Source organism: Hylobates moloch, unplaced genomic scaffold (genome assembly GCF_009828535.3).
Source record: "Hylobates moloch isolate HMO894 unplaced genomic scaffold, HMol_V3 SCAFFOLD_3, whole genome shotgun sequence".
Classification (NCBI taxonomy): Eukaryota; Metazoa; Chordata; class Mammalia; order Primates; family Hylobatidae; genus Hylobates; species Hylobates moloch.
Window position 1 is genome coordinate 28,283,255 of NW_026652278.1, and position 21,738 is coordinate 28,304,992.

The 21,738-nt window shown below is 40.8% G+C and overlaps 1 protein-coding gene across 1 annotated transcript in view; it reads right to left on the bottom strand.

Annotated features, from left to right (window-relative positions):
- Positions 1–706: 706 nt before the first annotated feature.
- Positions 707–21,738, bottom strand: part of SORCS3 (sortilin related VPS10 domain containing receptor 3) — a 630,771-nt gene continuing 609,739 nt past the window's right edge. The window contains exons 22-27 of the mRNA XM_032178305.2: positions 20,846–20,958; positions 12,638–12,769; positions 10,307–10,406; positions 9,185–9,290; positions 3,565–3,725; positions 707–2,738 (exon numbers count right to left, since the gene is read on the bottom strand). Coding sequence (XP_032034196.1) covers positions 2,674–2,738; positions 3,565–3,725; positions 9,185–9,290; positions 10,307–10,406; positions 12,638–12,769; positions 20,846–20,958 — 677 coding nt within the window. The 3' untranslated portion in view covers positions 707–2,673. The remainder of the gene's footprint in view (positions 2,739–3,564; positions 3,726–9,184; positions 9,291–10,306; positions 10,407–12,637; positions 12,770–20,845; positions 20,959–21,738) is intronic.

The window sequence follows — 21,738 nt, forward strand, 5'->3', positions numbered from 1 at the left end:
AGAGCCACCAATAAGCAAAGAACGAAAAAACGACATTTGCTGTTGGTTTCATGCATCGAACAGCTGGAAGAAGGAAAAAAAACAGACACATGTTGTTTTTCTCCTTTTCATTTCTCTTGCTTAAGTCTTCATACCTGACTTGGCATTCCATCATCTCTACCACTCACTGGGAACTGATATCAAACTCAAAGACCTTGCAACTACCAAGACTTTTGCCCAGAGGTCCCAGCCATATATACGTGAATGAAAAACTTTGACATGGGTTCAAATAGGTCATTTAGTGAAAGCGCTCCATGGGGCAGTGGAAAATGAATAGGCAGAGTAAATCAGATTATTGTTTCCAATTATAGTACTTAGTACCAGAGTAGAAAGAATCTATTTCTCTAGATATGGAGGTTGGACTTGGCCATGTGATTTTCTTTAGTCAACAGAATGTGGATGAAGATAAATAAAGTGACCATTTTGAACCAAGGCCTTAGAGACATAGGGTTGTTCTACTGGCCTCACTTGGAATTCTACAGTCCACCATGAAAAAACATGCCCTGGCTAGCTGCTGGTCCCAGGATGATGATAATTCATGGAGCAGACTCAAACTACCTGAAACCTCCTTCCAGATCAGACCAGCAGAGCCTGGTCAGTCCTGATATGTTCAGCCAAACCAGAGCCAACCTAAAGATTCATGAGCAAAAACCAAGTATCTGTCGTTATAAGCCATTCATTGTTTTCCACGTAGCATCACTGTAGCAATAGTTTACAGACACAGTGGATAAAGAAAACTCCCCAAAGAGAAAACTCAGCCATGTATGTAGCTTTCATGTACAAAAATACATTTATTTTCAACAATTTCAAAACCACTGTCTTTTTTTTACAGTAGAAATATTCAAGTGGAACAATAAAACCAGGAACAGTATATGTACATATACTGTATATATAGATATGAGTCATGCATTTGTATTCCAGTGTTTAGTACAAGTATTGCAATTGTCTGCCCCATTTAACCCTTGAAACAAAAAAGCAGGATCTTTAGAAATATTCCTAATACTGATCTATGCTGTAGCCAGCCAGATTTCTCTATATCACATTCTCTCTGTCTCACAAAGAAGAATGGGAACAACATCCCACAAAAATTAACAGGTACAAAAAGTGGCCTTTCCTCCCATATATATACATTGTATCGTTTTCAAAAATAAGTGTGCTCAGGCTAAGCCTGAAAATAAAAACAATGCTTACAGCATGGCTTAACGTGACCCTATTGAAAAAAATTGGTATGTGTAAATGTGTGAAGGGGCTGAGGTGCTGGAAAAGCTAACAGGCTTTGAAAGACACTCACCCCAGAGGCAAGAACTATCTTAAGGGAACTGAAGGCAGACATTTGACTTTAAGGAAGTTGTGTACATCTGACAAGCAAATAGCACAGCTTTGCTAAAATTGCCTTTGACTAATATCACTAAAGGCTAGACCCCTACTTGGCCTGGAGAGTTTTGCATGAACTCATAATTCCACAAATGCCTCCTCCCTTCCAACCTCTTTAACTCCTCCCATGCCAAGAGACATTCACTGGGCTTTACCTAGTGCCCAGGGGACTTTTCTGAGCTCAGAATAGCCTGAGAATTCACCATAAGCATTATGCATTTTCATAGAATCCAATTTAAAAACAGATTGTCATTTTAAGATCCACTGACTGCCTTCTTTAGAAAAAAATATTTTCTCAGACTGATAAATATCAAGTTTTTCCTTTTAGAGAGGAAGCTGCTTTCCCCCATCTGGGTCTCAGTATGAAGCCTCTAGTGGGCCTCTTCTTCACCTTTCATGTCATTCTTGGAACAAAAACGACTGCCATGTTCTATGATGTCACTAGAGTCCTTCCTTTATCAACTGCCCCAGAGAAGCCCCTCCCCCCACCCCCCTTTATATACATAAGTAGAAACCAGCTATGGCATGGACAAGGAGATGCAAGAGTTAAGTGTGACAGACAATAGGAGAGCATCCAAACCCAATGAATCAGCAGGCCTGGCGGGTTGGTCAGCTCTGAGGGCCAGTGCGTAAGCCAACACACGCATCTTTCTTTTTTCTGTTTTCCTTTTTACTAAACATTAAATTATTTCTTAGGAAATAAAAAGCTATTTACATTGTAATTATATACAATAAGCCATCTGTAGCCTCACTATGGACATGCACAAGGCAGGGCCTCTTTCACAAAGTTGTGCACGCTTTCTGCAGCTACATCCACCCCCACCAACCTACTTCCTGCGGATCTAACTGGGAAGTGATCTGTGTTGTATGTGTGTGTGTCTGGGGAAGGGGAGAGTGTTGGTGATTCTGCTGTGGGGATAAGAGGTTCACAAAAAGCCAACCCAACTTAAATTTTGAAAAAAGGGAGACCACAGGGAAAAAGAAAGTCTTTAAGCTACCAATGGCAGAGTAAAGAGAGGAGGCTGTGGGAAGATGCATCCTTTGCTCTTAGCACAAATACAGCCATTTATTCCCTTTGTCTCGTTTCAATCAGCTAAGAATGCCCTTTTCTCCCAAAGCTAGGCATTTGCCTGCTATTTATGAAGGGGCCCTTGGTAAACAAAAGGTAAAAAAGACATTTTTATTTTTTCATAATAATAGTAATAGTAATCATCAAAAATAAAAAGTCAGAAAGGTGGTTGACCACGTGGCTTGCTGGTATTAAACACTAGTGCAGTTGGGGATCTCCTTTGTGCTTTCGCTGTTTGCAATGGTGGCAATGCCTCCTGCAGAGAAGAGAAGACACAGGGAGAAATGGATGTGAGTTCCACAAGGGCAGGGATCTTAGTTTTATTCACTGCTAAATACCAAGCCACCCAGAACAGGTGCTTAATAGGAATTTCTTTAAAAGGCACCTGGATATTGTTACCTATCAGCTCACTGGCTTATGTCATCCAGGTTTAACATATGCTACCTCCCATACTAGCACATAGGTGGGATCAAGACATTGACTGCCATCTTATATTCTATTGATAACAACAGTACCAGCCAATGTGTATTGAAATTTACTATGTGGCAGGCACTGGGCTAATGACATAACAGCATGTCATTATCACAACAGTCTTAGAATTGTTTTTTTTAGGTACTACACAGAAATAGAAATGAATCTTAAGTACTACTACTCCCATTTCACAGATCAGGAATTTGAGGCTGAGGCACAGAGAGGTCACAGACGTAGTAGATTAGCAGAGCAAGAAAAATGGACCCAGGGCTATCTGATGCCAGATTCCACATTCATGTAATTATTAGTAAGGACATATAATACTTTTGCTTTATAGAAAAAGAAGAAAAAGCCCGACAGTAATGGATAGTTGGCTTCATCCCTAACTCACTCAGACTCCAGTATTTCCAATCCTGATTGACTTCTGAGGGAAAAAAAATCTACCAATTTCTTGTGGCCAGAGGTGGCAGACAAATTTAAAACATGATTCTGTCACTGTAGGTAGTTGTTTGCCCCCACCCTCCAGTCCAGTAGTGTATGGAGGACAGATGAAGCAGGCGAGTGTTTAGAGGACACAGGACAGACGAGCTTAGTGGAGCAGGAGCATGTACCTATGACTCGCGTGTCCAGCTCTTTGTCCAGCAGCTCCTCAGGCTCCGTAAAGTCACTGAGTGTGATTTTGGGGGCGTTTTCACTTTGGCTCACTGACCCAATCATCTCCTGCTCCTTGTCGTGTTGGACTTGAGCGTAGATGTTAATCCAAGGGATTTTCCTACATGGGACAGGAGCAAAATCAGGTTAAGATCACAGGTGTGCCAAACTTGGGCAGCTGGAAATCCTGGGGGATAAGGGGAGGAAGAAGTATTAATAGGAAGGGTCCATGTCAGGGAAAGATATTGGTAACCCCAGAGACAATGAGGCTACGAGGTCAAGGAACACAAATGCAGCCAGGAACCCAGATGCCCAGAACCCAGATGCCCATAGAACTCCCTGAGGAATGCACCTTTTCCTGTGGGTAAAAAACAAGAAGGTATAAACAAAAAGGCAATTAGATAATAAAACCCTATAAATATTTACCTGGTATTAAGTTTTTTTTTTTTTTTTTTTTTTTTTTTTTTTTTTTTTTTTTTTTTTTTTTTACCTGGTATTAAGTTTTTAAAGGAGCTGGACTTTGAGACTCTAAGTGTGTACAGAGTGAAAAGACACCTATTTCTAAGGTTGCATCAATTTAATCAATCCACATTGGCTTTTTTTTATAGTCAAGAAATAATAGATTCATAGCCTTTGCTACAATTTTCAGAGCATCACTTACGGGATAAGTACCTTAAATACTTGGATCATTTCCTCATCTGTTCAAAGGGGATGACAATAGCTTCTTTTTGGATTTTGGAGATGATTAAGGATTAAGAGAAGCTAAATAGTTCCATTCAAAGACACAAAAGTAGTAGGTGGGGTTTGGAAACACAAGGCAGACTAGCTTGGGGTTGGAGAAGTGAGCAGCTTCACACTGAAATCTTCTTGAGGCATTCATCTTCTGACCCATCTTCATTATCTCCTCACACACTGTGTGCTCCAGCCTTGGGAGACTCCTTTGCATTCCTTTAATCCAGGGCTTCTCCAACATTAACAAGCTTAAGCATCACCCAGAGTCTTCCTTAAAATGTGAATTGTGGCTCGGTAAGTCTGGACCGGATGGGTTGAGATTCTGCAATTCTGCCAAGCTCCCAGGTGATGCTGATGCTGCTAATCATTTGGAGACCCAAATTTTGAGTTATGAGACTCTAATAGAAGCAGCCCTTCAACATCTTGGGGACTTAGAACCAACTGTTCCCTCTGCCTGTAACGCACTGCCCTCTGCTCTTCTCAGAGCTTGGCTTACATGTCATCTCTGAGAGGCTTCCCCTGACCATCCAACTTTCCATTATAAACATGTAACGATGGGACACTGCCTATGTAAGAAATAAATATGGTGTTGGTTTAGGGTGATGTAATAGGCAATGTTTATTGACTTGTTTTCTGTCTTTCTGTCCCACTAAACTAACAGCCCCATGTAGGCAAGGTCGATGTTTTCTATCCTCTCTGCTATCCACATGACTTAGCACAGTGTTTGGCACATGGTTAACATTTATTAAGCATTTTTTGAATCAATGAATAAATTACCTTAAATCCTGTGCTCTTTCTACTTTACTATACTATATTCATCAATAAAAAGATTGTATTTTTATCTTAGAATATCACTTCTAGAAGAGACCCCTCTTACCTCATCAAAGGATGGGGAAATTAGACTAACATTTAGACATTTCACAAAGCCAATTACTAGCATAGATATCACTGAAACTTGGGACATCGGACACCCACCCTAATCCAGGACATCCCATGCAACTCTAAAGGAAAATCACTTTGTTGTCCTTGTGCCAAGTAGTGGTATTCTCAAGCTTCCACATTCCCCTATCTGCTCCAATTCCAAATGATGCAAAATGTGGAAGCACTTAATACGGGTTTCCTGCAGCTAATTCAGAAGAAAAAATCTGAAAATAGGTTTAAAACACATAGTTGCTTCTAATTATTTTTTACATTCAGTTTTCATGTCTTTAATGTTTGCTTTCCATACATTAAAGGAGGTGTCCCCATGACCCCTACTGGTCTAAGCCAGTTTAATATAATTTACAAGAACCCAAAGTGAACAGCATCCATGTGAGGCAGCACACTGGGCTCTCTAAATGTGGGATAATTAAAAATTAATGCTGGCCTTTATATTCTTTTTTATATAAATGAAAATACAGTCTAATAACTTAGATTCCTCCCAATCATAAAAGTACATATTGCTCATGAAGGTTGGGATCAACTGTAATATTTATTAGGTCTGGGGGTGGTTAAACCATTCCTGATCACATAAGTCTGTGTACTTCACAGTTGTAACCAGAGTCAACTGCTTCCCCTTTCCTGCTTTGCTCACAATATCTATGAGGATTTGGATAAACTTGCCCTTATACAGATTATTCGCTTTATTTCAATTTCCAAATAACACATCTAAAAACTGGCATATTTTTCATCTTTTTGCAATCGATGGTTGGAAGAGAATAAATTTTGTATCTCAATTTGCAGAATTTTAAAAATTCATCAAGTTGCTTTTCATTTGTTAACACATCCGCTTGTAGGACTGTTGAGAAAATAAGTCTGAACTCCACTTCTGCATACAAGGAATGTGGGAAATGAAGAGATCAAGAGACATGTCTTGGACCAACATTCATACAGGTTTAAATAAGAGGAATAATATGGATAGGCTCAAGTCTCCCTCTAAAAACAAAAAACAAAACCCAACTGCAGTTTGTATCTATTTATCCATCTATTATGAGTGTTAGACGCCTGTAGGAGGAAATTTAGAGAAAGCAAAGTGGGCTTAGGACTATAAGGAAAGCCCTACTAAAAAAAGATTGGAAGGAATATAGAAGCTCAAATGTTTTCCTGGATAGAGAAAAAGCAGATCTTCAGTTATGGAAAGAAATTCTTGTTAGGCAGTCTTCAGAAAGAAAAGCCATCTCATGATGATTTTTAATTATATTACTTGAGATATCAGAAAATAGCAGTCACTATCCAAGAGCAAGATAGACTGCGAGAGGCCAGGTGATATTCATTTAAAGGAAGCTTGGGACTCATAGTAATTCTATTCTCTTTTTCCATGTCAAGTGACCACTTGGGATACTGAGATCATTTCCAGTGCCTGGCACACAGGAAGTACTCAATAAATGTTTGTAGGATGAATGAATGTCCTAATGTGTTAATACTGGCAATTACAGAGAGGAAGCTTTGGATCTGGAAACTCAGTATGGCCAATGATCTGGACACAGAAACAGAAATGTCTTTACACTAAACTGTGCTGCTCAACAGAGCGTTTAATGGCCAGGTGTTGCTATTTACACTTAAATTAATTAAAGTTAAATATAATTAAAATTCAGTTCCTCAGTCAGACTACTGGCTACTGTATTAGACAGTACAGATGATAGAGCATTTTAAATATTGCCAAAGTTCTATTGGATAGTAATGAAAGAAGCAAAAGAGACTCTGGGAATCCAGGGCTAGGAACCTGACCTCTGTACTAGTTGTAAGCCAGGCACACTTCATGTTGCCATTACTGGGGTTCCATGTGATGAGTGGGGGAAAGGAGACCAAAAAAATAAAAGAAAATCCAAAACAGAATTTCAACCAAAGGGCTTGAGCATTGGGAGTGAAACTTCCAGGAAAAGGAGCCAGAAAAGTAAAGGTTAACTGATGACTAGTTACTCTTAACTGATGCTGCTATTGTCCAGTTTGATTGGAGTTTATTTCCTGTGGCCTCAGCTGCATGATTCACTGTCAGGGACATAGAAAAGGTGGGCTGATACCTGGGAACTACAAACGTAGAATTTTTTAGAGATGTCATTACCTGGCATGGATTCGTTATTAAAGTGTACACATTTAGAGATGCCTACATTAATAAGTTGACCGTCTAAGGAGTTTAACAGCATTTATAAAAACAAAACAAAACAAAACAGAAGTTTTTCAAGTCACAGTATAAGTGATATTTAAGTATCTTTACTTTGAATCGACCTGACACAAAAGCCACAAAAGACTCTTTACAGGACTTCTATTGGCCCTTGTCCTCAGTAACTATGCTGCTCTGGGAGTCAGAGATGAGACATTTGGTTTAGTTGATTGTCACGCCCAGCAACCACCAGGCTTCCTCACAATCAAATTCTTGGCTGAGTGAAAAGTGAAATGTTCTTTGCATATAATTGAAGTACATCTATAAATAAATGGGTGTTGCCTTAACCAGGCTGTTTCTATATTGAACCTTTTCTCACTTTGTGACATAAAGGTTTTATCCACCCTTCAAAGGGAACAGGGGTATGTGCGTTAACACATCTTGATCCAAGAGGACATGAACTCACATACTGGTCTATAAATTGAGTAGGAAGGTGAATCTCACTCTGTCCTTCTAGAGAGCATGGAGGGTGTTGATAGAATTCCTGCTGCTGCAGCTAATGCTGAGAGGTATATTGAATTAAACTGGTGTTTTTAAGAAAATGAAATAGCCACTAAAGGAGAGATAAGCAGGAAGAAGGGGGGCAGGAAGAGTAAGGCACCTTTACCACTGATCTCTACCAAAACCTAAAAGCATTATCTTTAGTTCCTGGAAAGACTCCAGGACTAAAAGAGGCTTTCAAACTCATCTGACATTAATTAATGACATTTTTACTTTACCCAGGCTTCCCAGGGAGCACATTTCTAGGCCACTGATAAAATTTCTGAGGGCCTATTATGTGACAGTTTATGGCACAGAGGGCATCTTTGGCAGACATGTGCTTTGTTATTTATAATAGCATATCTTTGTTGATTACTTAGTATGTGGCACCTACACACATTTGACATTTAAATCATACAGCAAACCTATAAAATATTATTGCTATTCTCATTTTACCAATGAAGAAATTAAGACTTGGAGAGGCAAATGCAATTGCCCAAGGTTACAAATGCTAAAAGTTAAAACTGGGTCTTATTTCAGAGTTTATACTCTTAATTAGTATACATCCTAGTAGAAGTTATAATTTGAATGTTAGTACAAAATTATTGATTTCAATTTTACATTTCTAATAAGTATCTTGTTATACCACCCCTTCTGTGGCTTTCAAAAATAATTTCTCAAGACATGTGGAGTTTTGTTCTCCTAATCAATTTCCCTTTAGAATAGGAAAAAGAGGGAGAGGGATGATAGTTGAATATGTTTAGCATGCAAATTTAAAGAGAGATGCTGAATAGCTGCAACAGGAGATAAAAAAATGCATCGATGTCTGTACATGTGTGTATCAAATTTTAGCTGCATTTTCTCTATTTAACCACCTGAATGGATGTTGATCCATATAAAAAGATCTTCTGAATATATAAGACCTTACTTTAGAAGTTTGAGGTTTGAAAACCCCTTACACTTCTCTTGAAGATAATAAATTGATTTCATTGGCCAGTCTTTATTTACCTAACTCATTATACCTATAAATCATAATAGATAGAGTTCAGAGTCTCAAATCCATTTAATCTATGACCCTCAACCATTCTTGCTTTTACCCATTGTCAAACAGAAGTTCAAGGTTAATTTAAAATCACATTCTTGCGATGAGTTTAGTAAAGTTAGTTATAGGAAGAATCATTTGCAATGACCCCAACCCCACTACTAAATTGAGTGATAATAGCACATACCTTTTAAACTTGTAGATCAAAAACACAGCCAGGCCAACAAATACCACTGATAATAGCATAAGCATGGCTGAGCTGCTGTGCCCAGCACTGGAGTCCACCAATGGAGCTGGAAAGAAGAACAGATAAGGAAAAGAACAGATATGCTCACTTGGAAGCTGTTAGCTGGAGGGAGTATTCATTGCAGGAAGGAGGCCACTGATCTCCATCCTTATGTCTAGTCTCCAATTCCCCTGCCTGATATCTGGGTGCAGAAAGTCTGGCTTCAATGATGACAATGGTACCTGAGTACAGCTTCTTAGGGAAAGTAAACTTCTCTGTTCAGCCTGGGGAAACTTGCTAGTTCTTGGTATAAATTGAACAATGTATGTCCAGCTCAGGGGAGTGGAATAAGGGCTCCAATGCTCTTTCTCTTAGATAGGCTGCATGCCTATCACCATAATTACAAGGAGCCCATTTGAAATTTTGGGTTAAGTACTAATGCAGTGTTTCATTCTCTTCCTTTACACTGTTCTGATAAAAACCCACTGGATGGGCACATTTGTGACCTACACATTTGAAAAGTCTTACATTATTAAGAACCATTTAGTAAACAGGCTCTCCCAGAGAGCCCAAAGTAGATGCCCAATGGGACATGGATTTTTAGATTTTTTCATAAATAAGCCAACTAGAGTTTGTTCCTCTTTCTACTTTGACTCACACAGTGTAAATTAGAAGGGAGTTTTAAAGTTCTGTGGCCTACCATCCAAGATTCATAAAATCAGATAATCGTATGAATGAAGAGAGCTAGAGGACTATCCAATATAATCCCAACTGTCACAGACAAAATAAAGAAATATACAAACAAACAAATGACTAAGGCTAAGACCCATGGAAATTGTAGGTTTTCTCCAAGACCATCTAGGGATTCAATGGCAAAGCTACTCCTAAGAAAGTCTTCTTGCAAGATGCCTTCAGAACAATGTGACTGATGTGACCAATCCTTCTGAACCATAACTACAAAAAGGACCCTTCTACAAAGCCACTTTCAGGCATTATGCAGCAGGGTTTCACGAGTCTCTCCTCCTTTTCTCTCTGGGATAACAGATCATCTTTCCCATTTCCCCAGTTCCCAGTGGCACTCACCTAACGTCAGCTGTGTGACATACACAATGACTTGTACCCCCGGCTTCAGCTCAAACTGGACCAAATTTTGGTTGAGAGCATTAAACAGTGTTTCTACAATCTGAAAAAAAAAAAGACAGGATGCATGGGGTGACATGACATGCAATGATGCTCCCTCATGGGGTAGGAAACCAAGGAGAAGGTCAATAGGTAAAAAATCACCATGGTTCATTTAGGGATAAGATAGTGGAATATATTTATCAATTTGGTTCTCGCAGCCCTTGGAGCCTTGTGAAACCAAGGAAGTACAGCTGACCCTTAAACTATACAGTTTTGAATTAAGCAGATCCACTTCTATGTGGATTTTTTCAACAAAATGTGGATGGAAAATACAGTATTCACAGGATGTGAAACCTGCATATACGGAGGCCCAACTACTTCTTCTTCTTCTTCTTCTTTTTTTTTTTTTAGATGGAATCTCACTCTATCGCCAGGCTCAAGTGCAGTGGCATGATCTTGACTCGCTGCAACCTCTCCCTCCTGGGTTCAAGCGATTCTCCTGCCTCAGCCTCCTGAGTAGCTGGGATTACAGGAGCGTGCCACCACGCCAAGCTAATTTTTGTATTTTTGGTAGAGACGGGGTTTCACCATGTTGCAGAGGCCCAACTTCTTACATGCAGGTTCTGCAGGGCCAACTGCAGGACTTGAAGATGCACAGATTTGGTATATCAGAAGTCCTAGAACCATACTCCTGTGTATACTGAGGGACAACTATAGATGGTAATATTTGCTTATTCTGGAGAGGAGAGTGAGAGACAGAAAGAGGCATGCCTACAGTCACTGGTGAATTAGAGCTATAACAGACATAGGTGTTTCATTCAACTCCTAGTTCACTGCTCTTTTATCCATGGCTTTATAACACTCTAAAAAGACCTGTTACGGGTTCTGATGAAAGAAGTTCAACCCATCATTAGCTCTGTAATCTGATCAGGTCATACACACAGGGGATGTAGGCCCCTGCCAGGATTAAAGCAGGTACATATACTCCCAGCCCACTCCTCTGCGTTTTCTGTCTTAGAGACAATGGGAAGCAAATATCAAAGCAGAAGCTGCCTCCTTTTTATGGGATAATTTTTGTTCTTTACTTTTCCCTAGCACGTCTCAGAACACATAACATCGATTTAATCACTTTGTAATTCCCACATGAAAGCTGAGGCCGACTTAGGCTGTTGTCCCTAACTCTTATCTCATTGTATGCGCCTTAATATCACAGCTGCTATTCATCACTGTAATTACCTATTTATCTAAATGGATGGATATTGTAGCTTCCAAATATAGTTCACACATGCCACTTGCTATTTCAGAATAAAGAGGTCTTGCAAAAGTGATGTATGCATTAAAAAGCTAAATTTATTTCTGGCCAACTTCAATATGCAACCCTGCAATGCAAGAAATTATTTCTCAGAGAAACTGCAATCACATCTGTACTGCTCAAGGTCTGTGGATGGCTGTAAGTAAGGATGAGGTGATGGCCAGTGAGTATCACAGGGACACAAAATATGTCTGTACAATGATTACCTCACATGAGAGGAAATGTGTGTGATTCATGCCGATTTTCTGCAGCCTCATGCTCACTTATTTCTATTTCACCTGACTTAGCATCATGAGAAAGAAAGGAATGGTGAAACAGTGCAGGCATTAAGACCTCAGGGGGATTAGAGGATGAAAAGGAGAAACACCAGTCCTGCCATCCCCTTTACTTCCAGGACAGTGTGCAGATCACAGTATAGTTCTATATGCCCATTTGATAAGAACAGTAAATCACAGTCCCTTTTGGAAATGTTGCTTCCTTAGTTAAAGCAAAGAGAGGCAATACATCCCTCTCCAAAAAATCGTGTTTGAAAGCAGTTCATTTTCTCCCCAGAAGAAGAGCCTAAAATTGGCCAGGATCTTTAGGGGCCAGTGAAGTTTAAAGACAAGAGGCACACAGTCCCAGAAATAAACAAGGAAATTCAAATTCCCCCCTTTCTTTCTCTCTCTGTTTCTCTCTCTCTCTCCTGCTCCCCTTCCCCTGTATCCCAGGAAGAGTCATTGGGAGGGAGACATGAGCTGGGAAAGGGATGTCAGACATTGGAAGGAATAATGCCAGGGGTGCCATTCCTTCCTGAGGAGCTGAATGCTCCAGTCTATTTGCACCTGTATTTACTCTGGGTAAGGGTGACTGCTCTTCAAAACCTTGGCTGTCGGGGCAATGGAAGAGAGCCTGTCTCCCTTTCTGGCTGAAAACAGCTTTGTGCCCTCTCAGGGTGTAGGGTGCAGGCAAGGGTCCCAGCCAGATTTACTTTCACTTACTTGTTCCAGGTCCCCTTCATTGCCTTTCCTCCTCTCTGTCAGGTTCTTGGGTGGGAGAATGAAAAGCTCTGCTGAAGTGGGAAGGCCAGGAAACACGGCAATGAGGATCTGGTCCTCTGGGACACTGGTTACCTGCAAAGATGTTCAGACAAAGAGAGGCTGTGGAGGAGCCAGCCCTCCCCAAATCAATGACAAGAGCAGAGTGTGCACAGCCAGACGGCTCATATGAGTTTTTCAAATGCAACTTTTTAGGCACAGGCTCCAATACACATTCAGGCTTTCTTTCAGTTTTTCCCTTAGACCTGCTAGGTAAAATATTATTAGTTTCACTACCTCCTCTGCTCTTACATACATTTTTGCTGAAACTAGAATTGTATTACAAATGATTTTTAAAACATTATTTGCTGGGAACATTTGCAAAAGTTCCTCTCATATTTTCCATTTTTCTATGAGGGCTAGAGCTTCTGGCTGAAACACAGGCTGGGTGCAAATGAGGAAAAAGAAGTCATAAATAAACATGGGAAAATGCAAATTTAAAGAAAGCTGAGCAATACTTGCTTTCACTTATTAAAGCAGGATTTTTTTAATGTGTAATAGCTAATATTGGTAAGACTGCAGTGAAGGAAGTTCCCTCATTTGGCGCTGGCAGTGCTAGAAATTGATACATATTGCCAATTTGTTTTCTGAAAGACTTAACTTAAAGGCCATAAAAATATTCATACCCTTCCGTCAGTAACTGTAACTTGGTGAGTTTGTTCTAAAGACATGATCCAAAATATAGGAAAAGCCATATGCTGGAAAAAATATAACATTACTTATAATAGTAAATAAATGGGAAAGCCTCCAGTATTCAAAAAAATAATACTGGTATAATCACCTGATAGAATATTATGCCACCATTAAGATGATAATGAGTACTATGAGACAACATAGAAAAATACTTATGATAGCTGATTCCAATCTATTTCCTTACATTTCTTTGGTTACAACTCTATAAAAATACAAATGTATAGAAGAAAAAAATTACAAAATACTAAACGTTGTTAAGAGGCTGAGAATACGAGTGAATTTTTCTATTCCTGAGTGTTTAGTAAAAGAATGATATCGCTTTTGTGATAAAAACTTAAAAGTAAGCTTCTGTCTGAAGGCAAATTTTTAAAGAAAACAGGATGCTGAGTTCTCCTCCGTGAAGGGTAAGCTCGTTCTTTCCTATGCGTCTCCTGAAGATCTTTTATCCAGAACATCATTCTGCCAATCCAAATATATAATTTGTGAATCAGGTGAAATACCCCCATCCTCCAAAGTGCCCCCGACTGTCTCTGCCTGCAGTGATCTCCTCCACGTTAGCCTCCCGCCCCAAACACCTCCAAATGACCATGTCCACTGCATATCAGAGATATAGCTCATGTCCACCGTGACACATGATTACATCTGTCTGGTGCAGTCTTTTCTCAGATAGATCCTGATATGGTTAGGCTTTGTGTCCCCACCTAAATCTCACCTTGAATAGTAATCCCCAGAATCCCCAGGGGTTGAAGGAGGAACCAGGTGGAGGTGATCGAATCCTGGGGGTAGTTCCCCCATCCTGTTCTCATGATAGTGAGTTCTCATGATAGTGAGTTCTCATGAGAGCTAATGGTTTTATAAGGGGCTTTTCCCCCTTCGTGCTGCCACTCTTCTCTCTCCTGTCACCCTGTGAAGAGCTGCCTTCCGCCATGATTGTTAAGTCTCCTGAGGCCTCTCCAGCCATGCAGAACTGTGAGTCAGTTAAATCTTTTTTCTTTATAGATTATCCAGTTTCGGGTATAGCAGTTTGAGAATGGACTAATACAGGTTCTTACGGTGTGATTGCCCAGATATTTCTGTCTGGGGTCTCACTGTTCCAAAGAATGCTTGACCCAGAGTAAAAATTCAATAAATAGTTGCTAGACTGAACAGAAGCAGAGGGGTTGGTTGTTTTCCATTTGCTCAGCTCTGATTCCTATTTGGAATTAGGCTTATGGATTGGAGTTAACTCTCAGGGATGTGATATAGAAAAGTGAAAGAGCCAGCCTGCAGGGAAGTAAGAAGTAGCAGTCAGAAGCCTAATGAGTCCATCAACCAGGGAGGCATCCTCTTAACACCCTGAGGTGGTTAGCTAGATGCCTCAGCATCCTTTCAAAGCATGATCCTGAGTAGCACCAAGTCCTAATGCCCAAGTCCATAAGGCTGGGGGCCTTAACCTTAAAGCCAGTCTCAGGAGGCCAGACTAAGGGGCGAAATGCAGAGAATCACCCAGTGCAGTGAAGGGGCAGGGTGGTGAGTTTATTAGTGCCTTGACTGGTGTGACCCTTTGTCTCAGGAAAGAACAATGTCAGGGAGTGTCAGTCCATCAAGGCCCTTAGAGCGACCTTGGAGCAGTGTATACAGATTCATTTAACCCCTCCAAAGGGACATACGAGTGATTGGTCCTTGTGAGATTTGAGGCCTGAGAATCAACTGACAGGACTGATTATTATTATTGCAATTACCAAGTTATTTCCTAAAAAGCTAGTATGTTTTTAATGAACATAACCATACATAATACAACCCAATTCTGGATGCCTTGCAACCAAAAACATATGCTATGATCTGAATGTTGTTGCACTCCCCACCCCCATTCATCTGTCAAAATTTAATATCCAGTGTGATGGTATCAGGGTGGGGCCTTGAGAGGTGATTAGGTCATAAGGGTGGAGCCCTCATGAATGGGATTAGTGCCTTTATAAAAGAGACCCCAGGCTGGGCGTGGTGGCTCACGCCTGTAATACCAGCACTTTGGGAGGCCAAGGCGGGCAGATCACGAGGTCAGGAGATCGAGACCATCCTGGCTAACACAGTGAAATCCCATCTCTACTAAAAATACAAAAAATTAGCTGGGCGTGGTGGCGGGCGCCTGTAGTCCCAGCTACTCGGGAGGCTGAGGCAGGAAAACGGCGTGAACCCCCGGGGTCGGAGCCTGCAGTGAGCCAAGATCGCACCACTGCACTCCAGCCTGGGCGACAGCGAGACTGTGTCTCAAAAAAAAAAAAAAAAAAGAGACCCCAGAGAGCCACCTTGCCCTTTCCACCATGTGAAGACACAGCAAGAAGGTTCTGCCTATGAATAAGCAAAGAGGCTTTCACCAGACATCAAATCTGCCAGCATCTTGATCTTGAACTTCTCCACCTCCAGAATTGTGAGAAACACACTTCTGTTGTTTATAAGCCACCCAGTTTATGGAACCTTGTTATAGCAGCCCAAACAGACTAACACAGCATACATAACCGTCTCATTCTCATCACATTTTTTCTTTGTTTTTTTTTTTGTTTGTTTGTTTTTTGAGATGGAGTCTCACTCTGTCGCCTGGAGTGTACTGGAGCAATCTCAGTTCACTGCAACTACCACCTCCTGGGTTCAAGCAATTATCCTGCCTCAGCCTTCTGAGTAGCTGGGACTACTGGCATGTGCCACCATGCCAGGATAAATTTTTTTAATTTATTTTTATAGAGATGGAGTTTCACTGTGTTGCCCACGGTGGTCTCAAACTCCTGAGCTCAGGCAATCCACCTGCCTCGGCTCCCAAAGTGCTAGGATTACAGGCATGAGCCACTGCTCCCAGCCCTCATTCTCATCTCTTTCTATGAACAATCTCTTTGTAAAAAGATTTGAAGTGTAGTTACTCTCACAGACCACTCCATACAGGAATGCTCCTATGTCATTCTCTTCTATTTATTCTTCTTCCTATCTGTCAGCTCCTTCTCCATGTCCTTCCTGGATCTTTCTCCTCTGCCTTGGGGAACCACCAGCAGTGTGTCTGCCTTGTCCCCCAGCTCCTCTTTGGAGAGCCTAACAACCTCCACAGCCTCTTCTCTTACATCTCTCCCTCCAGCATGAACCTCTGCTTCATCTTCAGATCCATATTTTCAACCTTCCTGGTCATCTTCACCCAGGTGTTTCTCACGTGCTCCAGACTTATATTAAAAGTCAAATCATTATTGTTTCCCAAGTGTGTTTCTCCTACATAGTCCCCATCTTGATTAATGTAAGGCCATCTCCTACTGGCTCTTGTCATCAGAGAATTTCTCTCTCCCTCTCACCCACACTACATTTCCTTAGTCACCAATTCTATTGTTCAACTTTTTAAGTAGCCTTTGCCTCTTTTTCTGGAGCACCTTATATTTCTGGCCTACATAACTGCAGTGGTCTTTTAACTGGTCACCTTTTGTGAAATGTCTCCCCAACGATGTTCCCTTCCTACCTCAGCTTATCCTCTGCATTGCCACCAGAATGAGTTACTGACATATAAACCTATTCTCTTACTGAAATAAAAAAAGAATACTTTTCATACTTCCCAGTGCCTACAGAATAGATGAAAGCTTCTGTTGGTCTCTCAAACCCTACACAGTATGACATAACCATCCTAGCTCAATTTCAGCTGCACCTGTCCTTATAACCTACAGACTGGCTACACCAAACTCTTTGCCATTTCCCAAATATGTTGTACTCTTTTTTTTGTTTGTTTGTTTTTTGAGATGGAGTCTCACTCTGTCACCAGGCTGGAGTGCAGTGGTGCAATATCTCGGCTCATGCAACCTCCGCCTTTTGGGTTCAGGTGATTCTCCTGCCTCAGCCTCCTGAGTAGCTGGGACTACGGGCACACGCCACCACACCCAGCTAGTTTTTGTACTTTTAGTAGAGATAGGGTTTCACCATGTCGGCCAGGATGGTCTCGATCTCTTGACCTCAGGTGATCCACCCGTGTCGGCCTCCCAAAGTGTGCTGTACTCTTTATAGTCCATGACTTTGTACATGCTGCTCATTCAAACACCATCCTGCCCCTGTTAACTGACATTTATCCTTGCAAACACAGTTCAAGTATTCTCTCCAAAGACGTTCCAAGAGTTCAACAAGTATTTATTGAGTTGCAAATCTGTGCCAAGTCTTCATGTCCCTGGATAGCATGAATCATGCTGTTCTCTCTGCCCCATAGAGATGCTGGCCATGCCTCTAGCTTAGAGCTGCTTACACATTAGACTTATTTCTACATTTCAATTGACCATGTTTTATTCATCAACATATTCTAGTGCCTACCTCTGAGAAAATGTTTAACAAAATCCTTTTACTTTCTCTAAGGCAAATTTGACCTTCGATTAACTCTGTAATTCTATTACCCTGCTGGAATGCTCTGTTTCCTGGCCTGTAGCCTTCTGAGTGCAATCTGTGGCCAATGGTAGTCTTGTGAGAATAAATGTTTGGTTAAGAAGACCCTCTTGGTGAACAAAGAGCCAGACAAGTGCATAATATTAGCAACAACTCAGTGAGTGGTCCATCCATTAGTGCATTAAAGGGATCAAGTCCCTATCTCAAACAAATTCATAATAAACATTGGGCCAGTTTCCTTCTTCAAACATTGAACTAGACTCTCTTTTATACTTCTCTTCCTCCTTCTTTAATCCTATAATTCTTTCTTCTTCTTTTTTTTTTTTTTTTTTTTTTTTTGACAGAGTCTTGCTCTGTCACTCAGGCTGGAGTGCAATGGCGCAATCTCAGCACACTGCAACCTCTACCTCCCTGGTTTAAGCGATTCTCATGCCTCAGCCACCTGAGTAGCTGGGATTACAGGTGTGCGCCACCACACGCAGCTAATTTTTGTATTTTTGGCGGAGAGAGTTTTGCTATGTTGGCCAGGCTGGTCTCAAGCTCCTGGTCTAACGTGATCTGCCTGCCTTGGCCTCCCAAAGTGCTGGGATGACAGGTGTGAGCGACTGCGCCCAGCCTCTTTTCTCTCTTTTTACAGAGAAATAATCTCTATCTAACTGTGGAATGCAGTTTCAATCCATGCCAATGTATCGTGGACCACATCATCTAGTTCTTTTCTTTATTCGCAAGAACTTAAACAAAGATAAGGTGTAAGGAAGGGATCCAGTTGCAGCTTTCTACATATGGCTAGCCAGTTTTCCCAGCACCATTTATTAAATAGGGAATCCTTTCCCCATTTCTTGTTTTTGTCAGGTTTGTCAAAGATCAAATAGTTGTAGATATGTAGCATCATTTCTGAGGGCTCTGTTCTGTTCCATTGATCTATATCTCTGTTGTGGTACCAGTACCATGCTGTTTTGGTTACTGTAGCCTTGTAGTATAGTTTGAAGTCAGGTAGCGTGATGCCTCCGACTTTGTTCTTTTGGCTTAGGATTGACTTGGCGATGCGGGCTATTTTTTGGTTCCATATGAACTTTAAAGTAGTTTTTTCCAATTCTGTGAAGAAAGTCATTGGTAGCTTGATGGGGATGGCATTGAATCTATAAATTACTTTGGGCAGTATGGCCATTTTCACGATATTGATTCTTCCAACCCATGAGCATGGAATGTTCTTCCATTTGTTTGTATCCTCTTTGATTTCATTGAGCAGTGGTTTGTAGTTCTCCTTGAAGAGGTCCTTCACATCCCTTGTAAGTTGGATTCCTAGGTATTTTATTCTCTTTGAAGCAATTGTGAATGGGAGTTCACTCATGATTTGGCTCTCTGTTTGTCTGTGATTGGTGTACAAGAATGCTTGTGATTTTTGTACATTGATTTTGTATCCTGAGACTTTGCTGAAGTTGCTAATCAGCTTAAGGAGATTTTGGGCTGAGACAATGGGATTTTCTAGATATACAATCATGTCATCTGCAAACAGGGACAGTTTGACTTCCTCTTTTCCTAATTGAATACCCTTTATTTCCTTCTCCTGCCTGATTGCTCTGGCCAGAACTTCCAGCACTATGTTGAATAGGAGCGGTGAGAGAGGGCATCCCTGTCTTGTGCCAGTTTTCAGAGGGAATGCTTCCAGTTTTTGCCCATTCAGTATGATATTGGCTGTGGGTTTGTCGTATATAGCTCTTATTATTTTGAGATACGTCCCATCAATACCTAATTTATTGAGAGTTTTTAGCATGAAGGGTTGTTGAATTTTGTCAAAAGCCTTTTCTGCATCTATTGAGATAATCATGTGGTTTTTGTCTTTGGTTCTGGATTAAAGACTTAAATGTTAGACCTAAAACCATTAAAATCCTACAAGAAAACCTAGGCAATACCATTCAGGACATAGGCACAGGCAAGGACTTCATGTCTAAAACACCAAAAGCAATGGCAACAAAAGCCAAAATTGACAAATGGGATCTCATTAAACTAAAGAGCTTCTGCACAGCAAAAGAAACTACCATCAGAGTGAACAGGCAACCTACAGAATGGGAGAAAATTTTTGCAACCTACTCATCTGACAAAGGGCTAATATCCAGAATCTACAATGAACTCAAACAAATTTACAAGAAAAAAACAAACAACCCCATCAAAAAGTGGGCAAAGGACATGAACAGACACTTCTCAAAAGAAGACATTTATGCAGCCAGAAAACACATGAAGAAATGCTCATCATCACTGGCCATCAGAGAAATGCAAATCAAAACCACAGTGAGATACCATCTCACACCAGTTAGAATGGCCATCATTAAAAAATCAGGAAACAACAGGTGCTGGAGAGGATGTGGAGAAATAGGAACACTTTTACACTGTTGGTGGGACTGTAAACTAGTTCAACCATTGTGGAAGTCAGTGTGGCGATTCCTCAGGGATCTGGAACTAGAAATACCATTTGACCCAGCCATCCCATTACTGGGTATATACCCAAAGGAGTATAAATCATGCTGCTATAAAGACACATGCACACGTATGTTTATTGTGGCACTATTCACAATAGCAAAGACTTGGAACCAACCCAAATGTCCAACAACAATAGACTGGATTGAGAAAATGTGGCACATATACACCATGGAATACTATGCAGCCATAAAAAATGATGAGTTCGTGTCCTTTGTAGGGACATGGATGAAACTGGAAAACATCATTCTCAGTAAACTATCGCAAGGACAAAAAACCAAACACTGCATGTTCTCACTCATAGGTGGGAATTGAACAATGAGAACTCATGGACACAGGAAGGGGAACATCACATTCCGGGTACTGTTGTGGGGTGGGGGGTGGGGGGGGGGCGGGGACAGCATTAGGAGATATACCTAATGCTAAATGACGAGCTAATGGGTGCAGGAAATCAACATGGCACATGGATACATATGTAACAAACCTGCACATTGTGTACATGTACCCTAAAACCTAAAGTATAATAAAAAAAAAAAAAAAAAAAGAACTTAAACAAAGATAAAGCCAACTTACTTTAACCAGAGCTCGCTTGATGACATTGCCAATATCTTGTCTCCACTCAGGAATGTCAGGATTGTGGTAATCCAGATTAGGAGAGAATGATAAAAGCTGGGACTGGAAATATTCTGCAGGGAGAGAGAGTGTTCAAGTGAGGCTGGGAGAGTAAGAAGAGAGAGGGTGTGATAGGTGTGGAGCTCCACCACCACTGTGCTTTTGGTAAAAGGTCTACTCTTTCACCAGGCTTCTGCTTGAATTCCTCGTTCTCGGCTTGTTTCCTGACTTCTGAAATGAAGTAGAATTTGGTGATTAGAAGTAGATTTGTGCTCCTACCAGTTTTGTTAGTGTCTAAGATCTTAAGCCTTTCTTCCTGTATATTATCTGAAATGAAAGACAAATATGAAACTCCAGAAGGAGACGTCTGCTCCTTCTGGTAGGTGGTACCATGCAGAGCCAACACAAAGCATTAACAATTTGGGCTTGGTTGGAATGGAGTCTTTTCACTTCTCCTTCCTTAATCCCTTTGCCCATTGTGCTAGAAACTGCCTCTGAGGATTAGAAAATAGGTTGAAACTTTGTATCTTGACCTGGTTGGTGAGTATACAAGTGCATTCACTTTGTGGTAATGCATAAAACTAAACTTGTGCCCTGCACGCTTCTGTATAAAATTTACAATACAATTAAAATGTTTACTTTGAAAGAAACACACAAACCTTCCATGTGCCCCTTGAAGAGCCTGAGAAGCAAGTTTGCAGAAAGGTAGGAAAAGGAATTTACCTGGTGTGAGGCTGGAGGAACATAATCTGATCAGAGGATCATAAGCCTTCACTCAACTTTCTAGAAAACCACAGTGATATTTACATTACATATGTAACCAACCTGCACGTTGTGCACATATACCCTAAAAC